The sequence below is a fragment of the Umbelopsis ramanniana genome, assembly GCF_025399195.1.
Source record: "Umbelopsis ramanniana AG unplaced genomic scaffold K450scaffold_4, whole genome shotgun sequence".
Taxonomy (NCBI): Eukaryota; Fungi; Mucoromycota; class Umbelopsidomycetes; order Umbelopsidales; family Umbelopsidaceae; genus Umbelopsis; species Umbelopsis ramanniana.
This window is the reverse complement of record NW_026252090.1, coordinates 512,372-533,142: the sequence shown is the minus strand read 5'-3', so window position 1 is coordinate 533,142 and position 20,771 is coordinate 512,372. Positions and strand designations below refer to the sequence as shown.

General features: G+C 42.9%; 10 protein-coding genes across 10 annotated transcripts; 4 read left to right on the top strand and 6 right to left on the bottom strand.

Moving 5' to 3' along the window:
• Positions 1-84: 84 nt before the first annotated feature.
• On the bottom strand, positions 85-1,371 carry K450DRAFT_169230 (uncharacterized protein; the record flags this gene model as incomplete). The annotated part of the gene is made up of 6 exons (XM_051584089.1): positions 85-341; positions 408-551; positions 612-705; positions 780-946; positions 991-1,084; positions 1,159-1,371. 6 exons carry the CDS (start codon positions 1,369-1,371, stop codon positions 85-87), a joined length of 969 nt encoding a protein of 322 aa, XP_051448703.1.
• A 20-nt stretch (positions 1,372-1,391) lies between these two features.
• K450DRAFT_222349 (uncharacterized protein) lies at positions 1,392-2,631 on the bottom strand. The gene is made up of 4 exons (XM_051585889.1): positions 2,513-2,631; positions 2,157-2,437; positions 1,998-2,079; positions 1,392-1,900 (listed from the first exon to the last, which is right to left on the bottom strand). The coding sequence occupies exons 2-4, from the start codon at positions 2,340-2,342 to the stop codon at positions 1,431-1,433; spliced, it is 738 nt and encodes a 245-aa protein (XP_051448702.1). The 5' UTR covers positions 2,343-2,437; positions 2,513-2,631; the 3' UTR covers positions 1,392-1,430.
• A 1,585-nt stretch (positions 2,632-4,216) lies between these two features.
• On the top strand, positions 4,217-5,780 carry K450DRAFT_222345 (uncharacterized protein). Its single transcript, XM_051585888.1, has 4 exons — positions 4,217-4,388; positions 4,467-4,944; positions 5,015-5,459; positions 5,529-5,780. Exons 1-4 carry the CDS (start codon positions 4,280-4,282, stop codon positions 5,538-5,540), a joined length of 1,044 nt encoding a protein of 347 aa, XP_051448701.1. The 5' UTR covers positions 4,217-4,279; the 3' UTR covers positions 5,541-5,780.
• Positions 5,781-6,327: 547 nt separating this feature from the next.
• Positions 6,328-7,702, bottom strand: K450DRAFT_222337 (uncharacterized protein). The gene is made up of 6 exons (XM_051585887.1): positions 7,560-7,702; positions 7,163-7,464; positions 6,983-7,084; positions 6,823-6,919; positions 6,698-6,747; positions 6,328-6,633 (listed from the first exon to the last, which is right to left on the bottom strand). The coding sequence occupies exons 1-6, from the start codon at positions 7,583-7,585 to the stop codon at positions 6,455-6,457; spliced, it is 756 nt and encodes a 251-aa protein (XP_051448700.1). The 5' UTR covers positions 7,586-7,702; the 3' UTR covers positions 6,328-6,454.
• Positions 7,703-8,511: 809 nt separating this feature from the next.
• Positions 8,512-10,057, top strand: K450DRAFT_222333 (uncharacterized protein). Its single transcript, XM_051585886.1, has 2 exons — positions 8,512-8,810; positions 8,886-10,057. The coding sequence occupies exons 1-2, from the start codon at positions 8,595-8,597 to the stop codon at positions 9,834-9,836; spliced, it is 1,167 nt and encodes a 388-aa protein (XP_051448699.1). The 5' UTR covers positions 8,512-8,594; the 3' UTR covers positions 9,837-10,057.
• Positions 10,058-10,603: 546 nt separating this feature from the next.
• Positions 10,604-11,620, bottom strand: K450DRAFT_222331 (uncharacterized protein). The gene is made up of 6 exons (XM_051585885.1): positions 11,496-11,620; positions 11,319-11,408; positions 11,087-11,246; positions 10,908-10,984; positions 10,763-10,840; positions 10,604-10,689 (listed from the first exon to the last, which is right to left on the bottom strand). The coding sequence occupies exons 2-6, from the start codon at positions 11,375-11,377 to the stop codon at positions 10,635-10,637; spliced, it is 429 nt and encodes a 142-aa protein (XP_051448698.1). The 5' UTR covers positions 11,378-11,408; positions 11,496-11,620; the 3' UTR covers positions 10,604-10,634.
• Positions 11,621-11,741: 121 nt separating this feature from the next.
• K450DRAFT_222325 (uncharacterized protein) lies at positions 11,742-13,355 on the top strand. Its single transcript, XM_051585884.1, has 8 exons — positions 11,742-11,830; positions 11,908-12,068; positions 12,139-12,181; positions 12,256-12,311; positions 12,372-12,674; positions 12,756-12,834; positions 12,900-13,129; positions 13,198-13,355. Exons 1-8 carry the CDS (start codon positions 11,779-11,781, stop codon positions 13,261-13,263), a joined length of 990 nt encoding a protein of 329 aa, XP_051448697.1. The 5' UTR covers positions 11,742-11,778; the 3' UTR covers positions 13,264-13,355.
• A 1,619-nt stretch (positions 13,356-14,974) lies between these two features.
• On the top strand, positions 14,975-16,561 carry K450DRAFT_222316 (uncharacterized protein). The gene has a single exon (XM_051585883.1). The coding sequence runs from the start codon at positions 15,328-15,330 to the stop codon at positions 16,480-16,482; it is 1,155 nt and encodes a 384-aa protein (XP_051448696.1). The 5' UTR covers positions 14,975-15,327; the 3' UTR covers positions 16,483-16,561.
• Positions 16,562-17,008: 447 nt separating this feature from the next.
• Positions 17,009-18,091, bottom strand: K450DRAFT_277253 (uncharacterized protein; the record flags this gene model as incomplete). Its single annotated transcript, XM_051593260.1, has 5 exons — positions 17,009-17,333; positions 17,400-17,715; positions 17,779-17,874; positions 17,931-17,991; positions 18,054-18,091. 5 exons carry the CDS (start codon positions 18,089-18,091, stop codon positions 17,065-17,067), a joined length of 780 nt encoding a protein of 259 aa, XP_051448695.1. The 3' UTR covers positions 17,009-17,064.
• Positions 18,092-19,288: 1,197 nt separating this feature from the next.
• Positions 19,289-20,745, bottom strand: K450DRAFT_222309 (uncharacterized protein). The gene is made up of 5 exons (XM_051585882.1): positions 20,394-20,745; positions 20,266-20,326; positions 20,108-20,203; positions 19,722-20,037; positions 19,289-19,655 (listed from the first exon to the last, which is right to left on the bottom strand). The coding sequence occupies exons 1-5, from the start codon at positions 20,429-20,431 to the stop codon at positions 19,387-19,389; spliced, it is 780 nt and encodes a 259-aa protein (XP_051448694.1). The 5' UTR covers positions 20,432-20,745; the 3' UTR covers positions 19,289-19,386.
• Positions 20,746-20,771: the final 26 nt, after the last annotated feature.

Here is a 20,771-nt window from a genome sequence, read left to right as displayed (position 1 = left end):
TTTTTTTTGGAATGGAATGCCATCTCGTTGGTCTGATAATAAGTTTCATACTTTTCTGACCAAATTTCTATAAACTAATTACAATTATTTAACTTGGTGGGTAGCTTCGCCCGTAATACTGGCCAATCTCTCCTTTGACAGGACAAAGGGAGTCCAAGTCAACTTCTCAGGCACGATTTGGATATAATTTTTTTGAGCCATTTTTTTCGCATGCTCCTCAAGAGTCTGATCATGTATGTCGATTTGATATCTTCCAGTGATCTTGTCTTTGAAAAGCATATCGTTCAGCTGAAGACAGGCGATAATATCATCTGGAGTTAGACTTGTTCTTGCGCTGAGTTCTAAAAAAGATTTTTACAAAATTAGCGTGGCTCAATCATGAGTACTAGCAAGCGAGTGATGCTTACCTTCAACACTGGTAGCTTCATCCACTTTTCGCAATTCTCGAAATAGAACTGATCTCCAATAGCTTCGGTAGCTCAATAAACCGAGATCTGAGAGAGGTCTTTCCGGAGTTCCCGTTTTGCCTTCCCGTTTCGTTAATAAGTAGCCTGTAAATATGCCGGTCAGCAGTCGATCATTAAGATATTTTGAAGGCAGTTGATACGTACTAAAGTCAATCAAGTATTGTCCGTATCCTTTCCGTTGATAACATGGTAGTGTCAATATACAGGAAACATTGTAATTCATGGCCGAACATTTTTCCTAATGATTTGGCGTATTAGTATTGCGCAACCCTAACCCCCCGGGATGTCAAACCACATCAATCTTCATCATACCTTCGAAAAGTAGCCGACAAAATGACAGCCATCCTCATCAACCTCAGTCATGATATAGAATAGAAACGGCTCAACGTCATAGTATAAAGTCTTATGGTCCAGAAACATCTTGGCAATGAGACATAGATTTTGACAGTACATCTGATTATGGTAGGGAACATCGTCAGCTACGACTTGCAAAACGCAGGATGCATCAAAAATCTTATTATACTTGCCTTATTTTTGCGTCCGTCTACTTCAAATATCGATATCGCTCCTTCCCTATATATCTCATCTCCAGGTGGATGTTTCATGGCACACTTCAGCTATAATAGATGTCAATTTTAGTCAACTCTAATGCTATGGTGCTACGGCCATGAGAACAGATAAGACAGTGTACCTTATGCCGACCCGCAATATAATCACTCGCCATGTACTTGAAGCAGAATTCGCAAATGTAAAGTTGGGGCTGCTGGGTGTATTCTTCAGGGTATGGTGCAACAAACCAAGCTTTCATAGTATAATCTCCAATGCGCACATCTTTGATTTTGAACAACTCAGTAGCACTCAATGCCGATGTTCGATTGGTGCTATCAGTATCAGGCTGGAACATTGTGTGTATGGGAAAAACATCAGTGGACCCCATCGGCATGAATTGTACATTTATCAAAGCTATTTTACCTCTGATTTTCTGCACTTTTCGAACTTGCATCTATCTGCCTCTTGCGGTCGTCCACGTTGCGAATCTGCCTGTGCCAATGTCAGCTTATGTCCAAAGGTTGCATTATATTCTCGAGCCTCCTGCTCCTTTGCCACACGCTCTTCGTTTGACTCCGTTTCCTTATCATTGGATACAGTCGGTTGCTGTATGGCGACTCGTATCTTAAGGGTAGTTTGCGCTTTCTTCCTGGGGGGTGGAATTACTTGTTCTTCTTCATCTCCGAGAAACGTTCGCTTTTTAGAAACTCTTCTTTGACGATGTGATTTTTCTTCTGATAAAGGTAGTTTGCTAGTTGGATGTTCATCCATGCTGATAGCAGAGTCGATATCGTTGGAACTTGCTGTTGCGTTGGTCGGGGATGGGGATCGCATAGATAGGGGTGTTAAAAATGCGCCTGCACAGAACTCACAAAACCAGTCATCTGCCGCGATTTTCATATTTGTAAGTGATGAGGCCAATAGATAGAGAAAAAATGGGTGATAAAATAAATAAATAAAAAAATGGGGATTCTAATTTACCTTTTGGTATGGCTGGAAGGGGTGGCTGGACGCAAAAAGTGTGGCAACCACGGTCACACGATGAGCAAAAAACCAGTTCGTCCTGTAGAAAAAGTCGCAAAACGTCAAACGACAAGCCAGCAGCACACTGAGAAAAACGAGGGGTTTCGGTATTCATACCTCATTTGTCTTATGCTCACAGACAAGGCAGCTCTTGCATTCGTTGCATTGCCAGTTGTATGTTCGTGCAAGCTTAGTAGCAGCCTCTGGCAATTGTGAGCAAACGGGATGGACTAAATCACAGTGCGGAAAATATCGAAGATCAGTTTTGTGAAAAATTAAATGGCATTGTTCATCCACTAACATTTGCGTTTGCAATCGGTGCAAGTCAGGAGTTCGTTGAATTCATCGTTCGTGTCAAAATCACCGAGACCGTTACAATATGAGCAGTACTCTACATACTAGTGTGGAACAGTTCACGTCAATAAAGGCTTTCTCATATTTAATTTAATGGTTCATTTGTTTTTTCTTCATACGTTATTCTGTTTACGTGCAGCATTTCGTAAGGAAGGTTTGCTCATGTAGCAAAGGGGGAGTTGGCGGAAAAAAAAAAAAGAAGGGCAGATACGTGAGTGGAAAAGAAAAGAAGGATCCATTTCCGCCAATGACACGACAATTTCGATACGTGACGGTCAAGAATCGCGAATCTGGTTTCATTGCCCTGATACCGGTTGTTCAATTTCGATAATAAAATCTGCGCTTGAATTGAGAGTCACTGCACCGTGGCAAATGAGCGATTGACCTGAGAATGCAAAATATAATATTTGTAACGCAAAGGCGGCAAATTACGTGTTATACAGAGGCAGTGCAGTGCAGCTTCCATTTTTTAGAAAAATCAGAATTTCAAAATATCGTTTTCACTTGCTCACTGGGTTTTTACCACTTTGTACGTAATACAGACTTGATGCAGTTCGAGAAACCATGGCACGACGGATAACGTCAGTGGAAAGATCACCCCAAAATGTTTAGAGTCCTTCGCTAGACTTCTAAACTAAACCATCACTCCGGTTGAAGACTATGTACCACATGGCATTATTATGCCACGTCGTACCAAGTAATTTTGTTAAGGCAGCGGAGAACAAGGCAATATGTTCGTAGTTGGGCATAGTCCAGCGTGTCGAAGTCGAATTCATTCGTCATTAGTTAAAAGAAAGGCTAAGGTGATATGCCAGTGTTTTCATGAACGAGACAGATTTACTCTCTCAGCACTATCGATAGAGTTGGTCCACAATATGATGAATGCTTTATTCTTTTAATTTTTTCAAGTAGACGTTGGAAGTTCCGATGTACCGCCATTTCACATTGCCCTATTATTCTCACTTGCATAAATATTTCTTTCAGCATTTCAACGCCACCACAATACCAAAACCGAAACTATCACACAGTTGCAATGACCAGGGGTAGAGTTGGTGTTCGCAGTTTGTGAAATGACCACTACTCAATGAACTGACAGCCATTGAGTGATAGGGGTTTCCAAACAATAAGAAACGAAAGCCACTCTGATAGACAGGGGCTGGCCAGACCAAGGAGCAGGTGCCCGCGCACAACGGGGCATGTTGCCCATCGCGTGGATCCTTATCAATAGTGACTTTCTTCCTGGCCATGGCCTATATGGAATACAATGTCTGTTTTCCTGTTGGGCAGAGCCATTTTTACTATTTGATGTGTTTGCTCAAAAGCACGAGATGGAATTTTTGCAATGGCAATTGGCAGCGTGGGTTGGTGTAGAACTTGGAAAATTTTCTGGTTGTGCATGTGCAACGTTGCGGTCAACGTGTAATAGCGCGAGGGGGTCAAAATGACATTTTTTCTAAAGTGCCAGGTATGATCCACATCATGGCAATGTTACATGGGTTAAGCTATTGATAACTAGGTCACTCGATCTGTATCCGCTAGGGTAATGATCCAGCGACATCGATGGCCGGAGGATCAATATGGCGCTAGCTCATCGGTTGACTCCGATAAACCTACAAAACGTTAAGACAGCCTGTTTCCATAGAGAACCTGTTTTTATTCTCATTGTTAATCAACATGAAGCCGCTTAGTCAAATAGAAAAGCCAAGGCCGAGGTGGTGGAAAGCGTGAGCAGAGGGGGGTGGGTCAAGGCAGAAATATCTCGTTTGTAGGTTGAGAAATTTTTGTGCTCAGGTGGCACAAAGCCCACTATGAAACTTGATTCCCTTTATCCTCGCCCCTTCCTCTCCACCCTACCCGTTCCTCTCATTTCGGCTTGAATTCTCCCCATGGACAACAACTCAGACATTGCAGAGAGAATTGCTGCAGCTCGAAGGGAAGCCGAGTCATTGAAAGAAAAAATCAAACAAAAGAAGGATGCTCTTGCAGACACTACTTGTGAGTGGTTCATCTGATTGTAGACCATGGCCATCCTCTCATCCTGCATTCAACTTACCTTCTCAATTTTCACATTAGTGCGTCAAATGGCCAAAGATGTTGAGCCGCTTCCTCGAGTAGTTATGAAAGTTCGCCGTGTTTTGAAGGGTCATCTCGCCAAAATATACTCCATGCATTGGTCAGCAGATAAGCGACATTTAGTGTCGGCATCTCAAGATGGCAAACTTATTGTTTGGGACGCTTATACTACTAACAAGGTCCAGGCTATTCCATTACGTTCATCGTGGGTCATGACATGCGCCTATGCTCCATCCGGCAACTTTGTAGCGTGCGGTGGTCTCGACAACGTTTGTTCCATTTATAATTTGAGATCAAGAGAAGGCCCTGTTCGCCCAGCGCGCGAACTCTCGGCTCATACTGGTTATTTGAGCTGCTGTCGATTCATCAATGACCGACAAATTCTTACAACTTCAGGCGATATGAGCTGTATGCTGTGGGACATTGATGCAGGCATCAAAATAGAAGAATTTAATGATCATACCGGCGATGTAATGAGGTACGTCAAACCGAAAGATCTCTACTCCGCCCCGCCCGCACACACACCTAACCTATTGATTTACACGCAGTCTTTCCCTTGGACCAAATCCAAACGTATTTGTCTCAGGTGCATGCGATGCTACAGCAAAGGTGTGGGATATTCGCTCAAAACGTTGCGTACAGACTTTTACTGGCCATGAATCCGATATCAACTCGGTACAATTCTTCCCAGATGGAAACGCCTTTGGAACTGGATCAGACGACGCCAGCTGCCGACTATTTGACCTTCGTGCTGATCGAGAACTCAATCAATACACAAACGACAGCATCATCTGTGGTATCACTTCTGTTGCATTCTCTGTCTCTGGCCGTCTACTCTTCGCTGGTTACGACGACTTCACTTGCAACGTTTGGGATACCCTGAAAGGCGAGCGTGTCGGTGTGCTGAGTGGTCACGATAACCGTGTCTCTTGCTTGGGTGTTTCTAGTGATGGTATGGCATTATGTACTGGAAGTTGGGACACCTATCTTAAGGTAAGTTTGCTGAGCTATGTCACCGTTATAGTATACATAATGCTAAGCCTTGTCGATCCACTTTTACAGATTTGGGCTTAGAGCAAACCGACTTTTTGATTTCCACGAACACCCTCCAAAATTTTTTACTTTCTCATATTCCCAAAACTCTCCACAACTTACAACGTCTTTTGTAACTTTGCATTACTTCTTAAACCGCTCTTCTCAACCCTATTCCCTTCTTTATTTTGTGTACACTGAATGACTCACTCTCACCGCTTGTAGTGGTTTACGAATGATTGAAATAAAATATCATGTTACAATTTTTCAAACCATTGTTTTAAAACGGGATGGGGGGAGGGTTTTTTTTGGCTCACATCATATGATGAATTGTGGTTCGACAGGTTTTGATTTTTTTGCATGAAAAGGAAGCTCTTTTTGCCCTCGAGATTTTTCCCATTTCGAATTTTTCCTCTTTCCTCTATTTGTTTCATTCTCTGTCTTTTTCCCCAGGTTTCAAATGAATAGTCCACAAGAAAAGCAACGAGCACAGCAAGACCAAATACGTGCTATTACCATCGACACTGGCGTGTCTCCAGACTATGATCATAGACGTGCCCGCCATGCCTCTGGCGAATACGATCTCGCCTCGTCTCACGAACAGCTGGGCAAATCTCCAGACTACAAGAACTCCAACCGAGTGTTCTTCACTCATCATAACACCTGCAGCTGTAAGTTCTTTTTTTCTATTGAACGAAAGTGAAGGGAAATACTTGTTTGACACTAGTGCTTAGGTCGTGGTTCTGGCGTAGGCTGTGACTGTGCTATGTCATGTAACTGCTGATGGAATCCACATCACCGAGTCGAAAGGATGGTGTTTAGCGACCGAGCGGTGTAAACACAAATACCATGCAAATACTATGGGGTAGTTTTGCAGTGAATCGCCGCTGACGTTTTACAATCAATCGCTGATATGTACATATGTCTGCAATTTGGATCTTTTTATATTTTTTTGTTCAATATACACATTCAAAATAAGTAGAGAACAGCTCTTCATTTTCTATTCTTCGTGTGGCGATGAGGGCAACTAGCCTCCAATTTGACTCGATACTTTGATCAGAGAGGTAAAGATTTGGGATATACTTTCGCAACTCTAATGGAAAGTCGCCGGGAATATCTATTTCTTGGTATCTTACTGTTAAGAATCGTATGAGTATCTTGATAGCTTATCTTTTGGGGGTGGTGTGACTTCAATTTACCATTAGCGAATCGATTGTTGTTCACAATTTGTCCCACAGCCAGAGGATTTCTGCATGTGGCGGAATATGTTTACGGACAGTCAGCCTGAATGTTTCAGCGTCATCTTGCATTGTGTTGACTTTACCTTGGGTACACTGTCAACCACGTATCATCGCTGGTAACAATGGCGCCGGGCCAATTGTCTCTTTTGTGCAACGATCTATGTATTCGAGCGGACAAGCCTGATGAAAGAGGGGATTAGATGACTTGGGCTGGCATGCAGGATACTGGCTTGGAAGACTTGCCAGTATTTTTGCCATCCACATAAACGCCATCCACGCATTTTAAAATATAGCGATTGCGCAAACTCGCAAATAGAAGAGGCTCAGATGGCAGATACATTGTGCCTAACCGTGGAAGAGACAAAGGTTTTGATTATGATTCTATCAGGATAAAATGGCCGACATGAGACTAATCAATTTTACCAGGATAGACGCTGACAATTTGGTCTTTGTCTCTCGTACCATTTAGGTACACGCCATTCCCTGCGCCAGACAGTGTGGATGGTTTGACACTCAGCCGAAATCCGAACTTTTCAAACAATGCCTCTGAACGGTTCTTATGATCAGTTTCCGGCCACTTGCTTAAACTTGGCTTGTCAACCGCTCGAAAAAGATCGGTTACTTCCTGGACGCCACTAGCATTGTCGAATGGTTGGCGATCGAAAACGCTTTTAGGCATAGGTCGCATTACTGACCACCACAATCGAGCTCGTTGAAGTGGGTACCTTGGTACGATTGGTTTGCATGTCAGCTAGTGTCAACTTATGCGCGATGGCAGATAGATACATGCGAGTAATTAAGCCAAGTGCATTTTGCTTACAAACGGTACAAGTAATCAGTGAGCATCTCCAGTAGCGGGGCTACTACTATAACGTCAAAGTGGTGTAATATCGCAGTTTCCAACGTGGCTTCTAAGTACTTTGATATTCGCCCCCAGTACCTGTAATTAATTGCACTGCGCGTGCCTAAAATAAATTATTTTTTTTGCGGGGATTGACAGAAAAATTGCATGGCCAATGGACCTGTTAGCATCAGCCAACAACAAAAATATGCATCCTATTAATCCCCAGCGCCGATACTGTCAACTTCTTTGCGCTAAAGAGCAGGACGGTATAAACATACACCCGATCGATCGGTAAATTCGATGGCATAGCCAAGTAGGGTTAGCTGGGTTCGCAAAGGTGCAGCGGCTATTCATTTTTGCTAATACCGTTTGAAAAGGTGGTGTTCCACAATAATCGCACTTGCAAACCACGGATTAATAGAAGGCCATGGTTGTGATCAATCTAAAAAAAGATAAACAAGGGTTGCACATTTCACCTCAGGGTGGGTAGTACGATGCATCCGTCTACTGGGCGACGCACGGTATAGGAGAGGAGGGGTGGAGCTCGTGGCATTAGTAACGTTTGGCGAAAAGTAGTACAAGAACGAGCGGGGCTGTCATCAGTGTCTTTAGCAGCGGTCATTCAAAGCAACAGAAAAAAGTGATGCAGGTGGGGGGTTGAGATGAACCAGCTTTTCTATGAATGAAACGTACGACGTTCATCTTCTCCGATTATGCGGAATACAATGAAATTATTTGGGGGAACTGAGTAACCTCTGCAATCCGATTGGTTCGGTTTATTGGTAATTAACTATTTCTTCACCGTCGAGCCTTTAGGCCTAGTAAACGGCAATGGAGCGCCAGCACGTGTGGTTGTCATTCTTTTCTTACGGAGAAGTGTTCATAGAAGGCGATTATTGCATCTCCGGCTTTGGAATGGGCGGTTGTACAAGCACAATTTGAGGGATTGAGCCAAGCAAGCCCATTTCGTGTCGGCGCTCCAGTTCACGTGGCTGGATTGGGATTTCTGTTATGTCAGTAACAAATTTTTCCACCTTTATTGTCAACTTCTCTTTCCTTCTTCACCTTTTTGCCCTTTGTGTGTTTTCTCATTGCTCTTATAACATGGCGCGCCAGTATGAACCAAGAGGTTGGCTGGTCAAGCTCAGTACTGGGACTTTGAGGAAACAGTGGCACAGGCGTTATTTTGTTCTTTCTGGCCACGAGATACGCTATTACAGACAAGAGGTACCTGAACCATTTTGGCATCTGACACATGCCTCCCATTGCAACATGACGTGCTAACTTCTCTTTCATGTATAGAATGATGTATACCCAGCAGGATATATCAACCTTCAAGAATACCATTATGCCCATCCAGAATCGGTGAAAAAGATGCCCTTCACCTTTTCAATATTATCAAAGGACCGTTCGAAACGACCTTATGTACTCTATGCTGAGAACTCTCAAGATATGATGATATGGATAGAATCGTTGAGAACTGTTTTCAAAAATAGAGATCTAGCCATTCGCAAGAACGCATCCAGTACAAGCACGGGTACAGACGAACAAGAATATAACGATAGCGTATTAGATAAATGGCTTCATAGGCTGGACCTTGACGAGCCCAAGCACCAATCTGGGAGTAGGGAATTTGAAATCGGTGATCAAGTATCGGTCTCATCTTCGTCCCAGATAGAAAATTCACTCCTCCATGGATCCCACGATAGTCGACGGTCCACAGAATCACTTGCTAGCAGTGTGCAGTCGGACTCTGCATCTTCCATCTTATCCACTTCAAGCTCCGGTACCACCGATGTAACCACTCCTACTTCCCCTAGTAGCCGAAACTCGGTGATGAAGCAGCCCAACCAACAGCCTCAGTTACAAGCAAATCAACAGGACATGTCTCGAAATAGGGTACGCACCAATCGATATGGCGTGAAAGCGTTACACACTTCAAGTGTATCCCATCCCGTAGCCATGAGTTCGTTCCTGACTCAGCAACCTACGGTGTCATCTCATATGAGCTCAGCGACCAACATTGAACAAAATCCTTTTTTCAACCCACGCGTGCCACCGAGAAATAGGAACAGACCTACGACCAGTGATCACCGCTCACCACCTTCAAGTCCACGCAGTTTTATAATGCGCCCAGATCAAATTCTTCCAGCCGGCTCTGGCAAGGATATCTCTTGGGTTCTTCAAGATGATGGCGCACTTGGCTCAAGTCAAAAACGTGCAAGCTGCCCTCCCATCGAATCTATACCATAAAACGTGAATCGTCTGTCGATCACGTCAAATTCAAACCCTACTGCTTGACGCAGCATCCCCCCATTCCATTTCATTCCAATACAATACACTATAATACAATGTTTTTTTTGTTGTGTCATTTCAATCCCATCAAACCATTTCCTCCAGTAATAATAAATGCTTTTAGGTGCGTCAATGTTAAAACCACCTGTACATTCGCATATCTACACTGTTACACCTTCCGTGTCTTTATCTCCTTTCATGTTACGATACCGAATCTTGATAACTCACGCTGGGTTTCTTATCACTCCACTTGACACATGTCGATTTCCTATTACGGTAGAGCGACATGGATGGTCGGTACACCAAGCTACTGCCACACTACGCCATGCATAATATTCTAGGTCATATCCAGTTTAAAAAAAACTCTAGTTCATCCGAAGGAATGGTATTGAGTTCAAATCAGCCGCACGACTTTATTTGCAAAAGGCGATTTGATCGTTTCCTGCTTGATGACAGCATATTAATTACAGTATAAAAGTACAAATCATTGAAAATCGTCGTCTTGTTCAAAGGAGTTAGCTTCATCCGCCCTTGAGGGATGCTGCCGTCGGGAATTCATGTACGTTTGCATCTTGTGGCTCGTTTCCATTATGTCAGCTGCAGCCAAGTCAAAATGGGCTGTGCGGTCGTAAGTTTGTTGCAATTTACCACCAAGGGACAACTTGATGCGTTCCAATGGACCGTCCTCTTCTAAAAAATACTCTTCCTCTGATTCGGTAGCCAAATGCATATTTGATTTAGGGACTTGATTGATCATCATAAGCGCCTGCGCATAGTCATGAATTCGATTTGGTTGTGATGTTGAAGATGACTGTAATAAGGAGTATGTCAATTAGTATTGGAATTGACTAGGCTCTGATCCTATTGTATGCATGGTTCCTTACCTGCTGTTGACTGCCCTCAGTTCTTGCAGTTCTGTTTCGTTCTCTAAGTGACCGTAACTCATTCTCCTCTTTTTCAAGCTCCCTTTTCGCGACAGTACGTTAACGAATTGAACGCAACAAGTTAGATCTATTCATGTTCGCTCACCTTAATTCGTCTTCTATTTGTTGTTGCAACATGGTATTCTCCTCGACTTCTGACATCACTGCCACCTGAAGTGCAGCCTGGTACAAGACAGAAAGAAAGAAGAATGGATAGTCTATTTAGCATCCGTACAGAAAATCTTTTGGACTAGCAATGTCTAGCCATATGTTCCTGGAACTTACATTTTGTGATGAGAGCTGCTCCCGATCAAATGTCTTCTCCTTCGTCGAAACAGGCACTAGAGTTCGAAGCAATTTTCGATCTATCCGCCGGACAACCTCGTTAAGCACATGCTGAACTTGGGGATTTGATTTCTTGTTAGGAGCATTTTGAGTCGAAGCTCTGAATTGAGAAGCGTGTTAATGGTGTGCCAACCAAGCTATCTAACTTGCCATAGCGTGAGTATATACTTACAGCAGAGCAGCATTCAACAGAATTTGAATATGTTTGCGAGCATCTCCAGTTAGTGGCATCCACTTCTTCTTTTTAGATACTTTACTTGCACTGGTGGACATAAGTACTGGACAATTTGACAAGCTACACATCAATGCACGGTTGACTCCACGGTCACGTTCACGAACCACAGCTTACCGGAATTATCGCCATCGTTCTCGGAAGCGACGCTGTAGTCGTCGCCGTCTTCATCTTCTCTAATTAGACGTTTCGGAGGCCGGCCTCTTCTTTTCTTTGGTGGTTGTGAAGTAGTCGTGTTCTGCATAAGTTTGCTGTGAATCACGGTTTGGTGAATTTATTGAAATAAAAAAAAAATAGGCGGCTGTAGCGCAAGAACTTTAAATCACCGAAGTTAAGCGCGTCATAAACCTACAAGCGGTTCCCTGCTCGTCTTGTATTTCGCCTCCGCAATTCATCTCACATGCCTATATTCTCCAAGAAGATCACCCCTACCAGCATCACAGCTGACATTGGTATAATTTTTATTTATGCATGCTTGTGATTACGCCTCTGTCCGCCACCTAAACCAGTTCCATCAACAATTTCACAGACCAAGCGACCAATCCTACTCAACAAGAGCTAGACTGGGGTTTGGTGGTTCAAATAAGCGAAGCCATTAACAAGACTGATCTTGGCGCCAAAGAAGCTCGAAAACTGCTTCAAAAGAAAATTACTTCTAACAATGTGGAGACACAAGTTCTGGGCTTTCAAGTAAGCTCCCCCCCCCAAAGTTAGAATTAACCGCATAACCTGCTGCCGCTAAACCATTTCGTTTGCATAGCTCCTGAAAGCACTTTCAGAAGCTGCACCACAAAAGTTCCATGGTACGTGTGGGTAGAATATACGCTCAATGTTGGGATTTTCTAATAACGTTTGTCTCCAATTATGAAAAATATAGATCAGCTGATTGCAAAGTCTTTCATTGAAGATCTGAACAAATTGGCTTCTAATAAGGTTAGCAATAGCGGGCATGATGGATTGTAGAATGAATAATGAAACGATAACGGATTCTAGGCATCTGACCCTCGTGTACATGGAGCCATGATCGATGCATTGCAATCGTGGGCATCTCAATATCGACAAGATTCCAGCATGGATGATCTCCTTCGTATTCACGACCGATTGACTGCCGATCCTGTAGGCACACACGGTCGTTCACCTCGTACGCACAGAGCTCCTCAAGAACCTTCTTTGCCACGCGAGGAAGACATCCCAGGTGACATTGAACTGGCTAAAAACAATTGTCAAGTTCTGTCCCAAACCTTGTCATTCACCGACCCTAACACGGAAGACATCACCAAGAATGATCTTATTCAGGTGAAATGATATTTCATCATGTCACATCCTTGTTGCTGACAGATATTTTTGTATTGACAGTTTTTATGTACATATTTATAGGAGTTCTATGGTAAATGCAAGGATCTGCATACGACCATTATGCGTCATTTACAGACAGCGTCTGATCCTGACATGATATGTAAGCTTGTTCAGCTGAGAAATGCAGTTAAGACGAAGGCCCAATTATTAACATTCAATCATTAGCTTCATTATTGGACACCAACAGTGAGTTGGTCAACGCATTCAAGACATACGATGATATGTTGGAACGAAGTGCCTTGCAACGAGCCACTAGTGCTTCGACGGAAGATGTTCATGCACCAGCACCTCCAGTGCAGGAAGGCCAGTCACAACAAATACAACAACAACAAACAGCGACGATTAGCCGTGAAGGAGACGCTTTGGCTGCACCCTATCTCAACGAAAGAACCACGGTAAACGTATATTCCTTTCCACAGCTTACCATAATACCACACATATGTTGACGATGTATTTCTTTTAGAGTGCAACTTTGATCGATTTCGGTGCCCCAACTCCGACTCAGGAGTACCCACCTTCGCCGCCGTAAGTGTAAATGCGAACGTAAACAAGGGCCCCATTCTAGGATAAAATAGGGAGGGGTAGTTAACGAACGATGAGGGGATATGAACAAACAATATCTTTGTGTACAAACATGCTTATACATTTTTTTCAAAAAGTTCCCAACAGGTTCCTACCAACAATAATAACAGTGATCCATTTGATCCGTTTTCAGACGATAGTCAGGTACACGAACAACACCAGCCGAGGTAAATTGTTATGTTCCTTTCTTTTATGACTAACTGCATTGCAGAAAACAAGTTTTTTTTTTCACATCCTAACAACTAGCCTCACCTTCAATCAACCTAGTGGCCTGCAGACTGGGACCAGTTTGCCACCGCCTTTAACACCTCGGCGGGCCGAATGAATGCCAGTTGGAAGCAATGGCGGCGTCAGCAGTGAATAAGTGATAACCTGCTTCTGATATCATATTCTCTTTTCTCTGACCTGCGTGAAATTTATTCAGGGTTGAACACAGCGTTGTCCTCTCCTTTCCTATCCACTATTATTATCAACTTGAGATCTCTTTTATCTTTTTCTTCTAATGGTCACAGCCTAATTTTTTCTTGCTTATTAAAAGAAGGAATATCGTTTACTATCCTAATGCCAGCTGCTGATATTGTGTTTTGCCTCGCGAGGCAAGTAGGAGAGAGCGGTAAAAAAATAACACACCAAAAATAAAAAGTTTTTTTATTGGGGGGGAAGACACCATGAATAGAGATGAGAGGCGCTGGGTTGGCCCCACGATCGTTTCAGCTTGTAAAGAGGTTTATTTTCAGGGGACGCACAGACAGCAACAAGGTGGATCAATTGAAATGAAATAAAAACGTTCCCACTGCAGAGTAAAAAAAAAAAAGAAGGGATATCAATGGCTAAGCATGCCCCCACCACCACACAACAACAATAACCAAGCATGTCTGAGTCTGTAACTTTGAAGCAATGCAAAAGCCAAAAAAAAAGGTAACTGGTTTTTTCCTCCGCGGGCAAATCTGAATGTTGTGGGCCTTACGCTAAAAGGTGAATCTCGGGTTAGGGATACATCTCTTGCAGCTGCATTCCTTCATCCGCAAACTCAAAACTAACGGTATACGTCATGGCAGCCTTGTCTCCACATACACAAGTCCACTCCACCTCTTTTTGAATGAGCTATTATCAAGAATCGATCCGTTTTTATCATGTCTCCCACGATGATACGTCAAAAGCTATGGTCAGTCGCTGATAACATATTCAGCGCACTGCATATATAAGCTTTTTATTTTTAAAAGCAAGTCTAGCTCAGCCTCTTGACTAGCGTTACGTCTCCTAGCAACACAGGAATTCATTGGGTCATGGGGTAATGTTATAGCAAAGAATGGAGAAAGAAAAAAAATATATAAATGTTCAAGCGTTCTTTCCACGTACGCAAAAATGCTCAAGGAGGAAATCCCGGGGGGTCCTTCTCATGGCTTTTCTTGCATGGTCGGGTCTGACTGATGCTTTCCTTTTGCATATTTCCCGCTTTTTTTTGGAATACCCTTCAAATAACATCATGTTAATGTAAAAAAATCAGCTGGTTCTTCCAAATTAGCTGTCGAAATAAGCAAATGGACATGCTTCAACATAATAAAAGAAGCAACATTTTCTTTTATAAAATGCATATGTATATAAAAAAAAAAAAAAGAGGTGTGCTCAAATGAACCTAAACATCTCCCCCCGCGCCTCCCCCCTTTTCTCTTTCGATCTCGCGCTACACAATCTTGGCTCCCTCTTCGAAATTATTCCACCAACGAACAGAAAATTACCAATCACGGACTCAACAAGCAAGCAAAGAAAAGCTTTACGAAGCCTTGTCTTGTCTTGTTTCTTGTTTTCCTTCTCTGGATAACTCGTTCCCCCCTTATTTCTTCAAATTGCATTGCTATAAGGCAATATATTCGTCTTTTTCCTCTTTTGCTTTGCTCTTCCATACTCATCGCAGCACTCGGGAACACCCTTGCTGGACATCTTTCTCTTCTCACCTCAAAGGTGGGTGATGTAAACACGGTTCTTACAGGATAAGGAATCAAATCATTCAATGAATGGATCACCACAATTATTATTGCAACACCAGTTGCTGCCATTACTGGCCACACTTTCATTTGAAGAACATCAAAAGGTCCTCATCGACCACAAAATAATATCAAGGCAATACCCAAGGAAATTAGATCATCTTCTCAAACGCTTACAGAAAGGTGACGATCAACTATCATCTACCATAGATGAGTTGGTTCAAGTATGTGTTCAAATTACGGAACAGCTTCGTGGTAAAGCTGACCAGCTCGGCGTGACTCAATTGTCCGAGCATCAACTCACAGATTTAAGTGATGAATGGCAAACACTCGAGCAAGATTTTGACACCAAAGCAGAGGAACAACAAGAAAGCGCGCAAAGTATGCATGATGGACTGGCTGGCTTGGTACAGCAATGGAAAGGACCCCAAAATATTGAAAACATCGTCACGACTATCATCGCGGATCAACCCAGCCCAATGCGCTTGGTGATGGTGGATAAGAAAAATTACGCAAAATTAGGTCTACCGCCCCACAAACTAGGACAAAAGTATCTAGTTTTTGACTCCTGCAATCAAGAACAGATTCGTCAACTGGTTGACCAAATTGGGGGCGATTTTTCCTCCATCTTTGCCGAAAATGCCAGAAACAACCTAGAACGATTAGATCAGAGTTATCGGTACCAAGGAGACGTCAGTCTCAGGCTAAAGATAAGAACGCTGGCTCAGAAATTGTCACCACGTAATCCTATCATCAACAACAATTATCGGACTGAAATCATTAGATTTGCTACTCACAATATTCCCAACTTCACTCCCGCTGAATGGCAATGGCCTGATCTTGTCAAAGTCCGACGTCCATATAAGCCATTGCTTTTTGGTCTTTATCGCACAAAACAACAAAAACAATCTCAAATAATCACACTCTCCGTGCGTAAGCTCTGCGAGCATTTCCGAAAAATAGGTTGTGAATTTTACTCATCTATTCTCGAAAGCGCTTCGCTTCTGTTCACAAGCGATGCAAAGGTCATGAGTCAAGAAGGAAAAGAGTTCGTCAACATGTCGATTGTCTTGCAGATCGAGCAGAATAGAGCCATTTTGCGTAATGCCTTAATCTCACTTCACCAACTTCGACAAACGCTTGCGCTGGAACAACAATCACCAGCGCCGCCAGTTTCATAGTTCACAAAGAAGTTTATACCATATAGAGATCACGTGTTGATGTTATTTATATAAAAGAGAAAAAATTTTAGCAATTTTTTTTTTTTCCTTTATACATAACCACTGTGGAAGATTCGCTACATTGACGCATCACACACGGAAGCCTCGTGCTTCCCTTAAGCGTTAGGGAAAGTCCCCGGACAAGTGGCAGAAAGTGTCACCAGTGAATGGCATTGGTTTTCCCCAAAGATGAACTTCTCTTGCAAAGACACATTCGTGGAGCAGATGGGTTGATCATCTTTATGAAAACCTGTTCGTCATAGCACAGTTATGCGAATGGTTCTACGGCCTTTGGCTTGTGGAATTAACTCAACGGGGCTCACTCTCCATGTGGTTATTCCCCCCTTTTTATATCAAAATGTAATGAAAAAAAAACCTAACATAGGTCTGTGTCCTTTCCTTGCCACGCAGCCAATGCAGGGATACTAGCATAGAGTTTTGAGGGACGAAAACACGTTTACTGAGATCAACTGTTACTAACTAGTCTGCTATTGTATATAGTCAATAATAAATTATAATAAAGACACCTCGCAAACAATCTTATTATTGAAACATTCTGGTGCCCGCATCAAGGCGAATCACACTACCATTTAACATGACGTTGTCCAATATAAGGGAAACAAGACTGGAAAACTCCTGAGCTTGGCCAATTCGCTTGGGGTATAATTGAAGATGCACAGCAGCTGCGTTGAATTCCTTAGGTAGAACTTGAGTCATTGGTGTATCAAATGCCCCTGGAGCTATGCCCATCACGCGAATGCCATAAGGTGCCAGTTCTCGAGCAAAGGGAAGGACCAGCCCCGCAATAGCAGCTGCAATGAGAAGACAAGATGTTATCTTCCTTCTGAACTAATGGTGTGCACTTTCAGTACCCTTACCTTTCGAAGTGCCGTACGCCAATATACAGCCATCCAATCCAGCTATGGACGTAACCATGATGATAACACCGCGCTCACCATCGTCCGTCATATGCTCTTGCTTGATGAGGATGTCCGCCACTTTCTGGGCAACATTGTATGCACCTAGAAAGTTGACATTGCTCACATACTTGAGTTGGTCGTAACTAGTTAGAGCGTTACCTGGGCCATATCCAGTAATGGATGGAGAAGCATCTAGGATACCGTGACAGAGGATAGCACCGGCCAAACGACCAAATTGTTTTATAGCCAAAGCTAAAGCTTGAGCAACTTCATCCTAGAAAATCTTTGTTAACATCGGGCAATATCAGCTCTAGTGGTACCTTATAAGCTACTTTACCTCTTGAGTCACGTCTACTTTTCCAGCGGCAAGCACTCGGTTTTCGCCAAGCTCTTGTGCAAGTCTCTTTGCGCCATCTTCATTCACGTCCAGAATCTACAAGCGGCATGTTAGAAACTCTCTAGCAAGTTGCCATGCAGTAAGATACTCACCACAGCGTTGCCTCCTTGTTCGACCAGTGTCTTGACTGTAGCTTCACCGAGTCCGCTGGCGCTAAGCAGACGAATTAACCAAAGCATACACTAGTCATGTCGCATATCTAGCATTACACTTACCCCCCTGTGACTATAAAAGTATTTCCAGAGATTTTCATGGTCTTGGTTTCTTATAAAGAGGAGCAGGGAGAGTAAAGAGTTAAAGAACTCGGATGGCAGATGGGAAATGCCCATTCCCTTTATAGATAATTTTTCCCTTTTGTTCACTCAAAAAGGCAACAGATAGAAAGGCATTTTGGCCAGTTCCGAGCACAAAAGTATTGCATAGTGAAGTAGCTGTTGAGTACTGTAAAGCATTCGAAAGTACATCCATGCATTCAAACGAGCAACTGATTTAGAAGCTTGTGCTATGATAATTCGCTATTTCATAGCTTTAGTATAGTCCTCATTGTTCGATTACTCGACAGTATACCGAATGTGACATCAATCTATCTATCGGCATATCATTCTCTCTCAAACAAATTGGAATCACACCGATGATCTCGGCAAATCATTTCATAAGAACTGCAGCGCTATCTATGTACATAAAGTATAAAAACACTAGGTGGTAGTCACAGGTACACGAAGGATGCTGGGGTTATTACCAATGTGCGAACATACAACTGTCGCCATTTCAACTAGTAGCATTGAAAACTCTCCAGAACAGGAGCCATAGAAAGCAAGAATACGAAGTAGGCATGAGTCTCAAGGATTCATATAACACTCTGCACCTATTCAAGCAAGATTTTCTTAGAGGCGATTTTACTATTCCATAGCACCAGAGCGTACTGTCTATCAACGGGAAACATTTCAATAGCTGTAAACCACGAGGCTGCAACCTTGCTTAGTTGTAACAATGTTGTAACTTCAGAAACAGAGACGTCCAGTGACGCCAATTGGGAACACAAAAATGCTCCATAAACTGCATGGACCGACTGTTGCATATATGGCTTATGGAAAGCTACATGTAAAAAAAAATTGAGCAACTACGTGTCACAGTATCACAATCTCCGGACTTCGTTCCAAACGGCCGCAAAAGGATCATATACTTGCAACTGTGTTTATCATAACAGAAACAATCACAGGTATCGATGTTAAAGTAAACAGTAAAAAATAGACGCACCCATTTCCGTGTGCCTACTACTTTAACTTTATACAATGGCCAAAAGTGAAGTTATTGTAAAAGATGCTTTTTGTTTGTTGTTTACAAGCATGATACCATATACACACACACACATAACCATGTACCACCTTAGGCATTTGAATAGACACCGGAGAGAACTGAAGATCCCGATGTCGCAATAACACTCTGAAGCTGAACTGATTTATGCAATGTACTGTTTATTTTTGGAGCTCAACTCAGCCCCCGTCATGAATACTTTGATCACTTTCTCAATAAGACTAGTTCTTCACTTTACACCTGAAGTCTAACGCCTGCATCAATTCGAATAAGACTGCCGTTGAGCATTGGTGTTTCAAAGATGAAAGCGACCAAGTCAGCAAACTCCAGAGGCTGACCCATTCTTCTAGGGAACATTTGCAGAAGAGAGTTGGCTGCGTCTTGGTTATCAGTTAGGACCTGTGTCATAGGAGTCTGGAAGACACCTGGTGCAATACCCATGACGCGGACTCCAAACGGTGCTACTTCACGAGCGAATGGAAGAATCATTCCAGCAACCGCAGCTTTAAATTGCCAAGGTTAGCATTTGCACTTATCCTCCGGTAGTCACTCTCATACAAAGTACTCACATTTTGTAGTTCCATATGATACGAGACTTCCATCCAAGCCCGCTATGGATGAGATCAGAATGATTGCACCGCGTTCACCATCTTCAGCCAAAGGCTCTTGCTTAATGAGAATTTCAGCTACTTTTTGAGCGACATTGTATACGCCAAGGAAGTTGATGCCGGCCACAAACTTCATCTGTTCATAGCTGGTGAGAGCGTTGCCAGGTCCGTAACCAGTTACGGACGGTGGAGCACCGAGAACACCATGGCATATGACTGCACCGGCCAAAGATCCAAACTGCTCTAAAGCCAACTCTAAAGCCTTCTTTACTGGTTCCTACAAAGCTATTTCAGTTAACGCCGTCATATAGCAAATACAGGGCTTATACGTTGGATAAATTATATACCTCTTCAGTAACATCCACTTTTCCAGGAGCGAGCACTCGGTCAGTACCGAGTTCTTGAGCAATCTTCTCAGCACCATCAACGTTGACATCGATAATCTGTGGAATAAATCGTTCAGTTTTACTCATGAGAGCTGATTTGTGTATGCAGAAATCCCTACCACTGCGTTGCCTCCCTCCTTCACAAGCTTTCTAACGGCAGCTTCGCCCAGTCCGCTAGCGCTGGTACGAAATAAAGTTAGCATTGTCGCTGTGCACACTTCACATGAAGTCATCCATATTTGCTTACCCTCCTGTTACGATAAAGGTATTTCCAGAGATCTTCATGTTGCTCGTTTTTCGTGTGATAAAGACAAGACAGGAAAAGGGTTCAAGATGCGAGGCGCCGCTGGGAATTTTCAGATTTCCTTTATGTTTTTGTGCACTGAAAATGGGCAACACAAGGACGGTGTTTTAGAGGCAAGCTGAGTGAAAGTGCATTCACATAAGCATCGTACAAGCGTGAAAAAATTTAAAGAACGAAGCAGTGAAGTGTAAGTAGCACGACAAACCTTGCTTGACAAAACATCATTGTGCGTTACTATGTCCAGAAGCTGCCATCGTTGTCTTTTGTATATTGTTGCAGTGACAAACCAAATAGCAGAATTCACAAAATTTCTTTTATAAA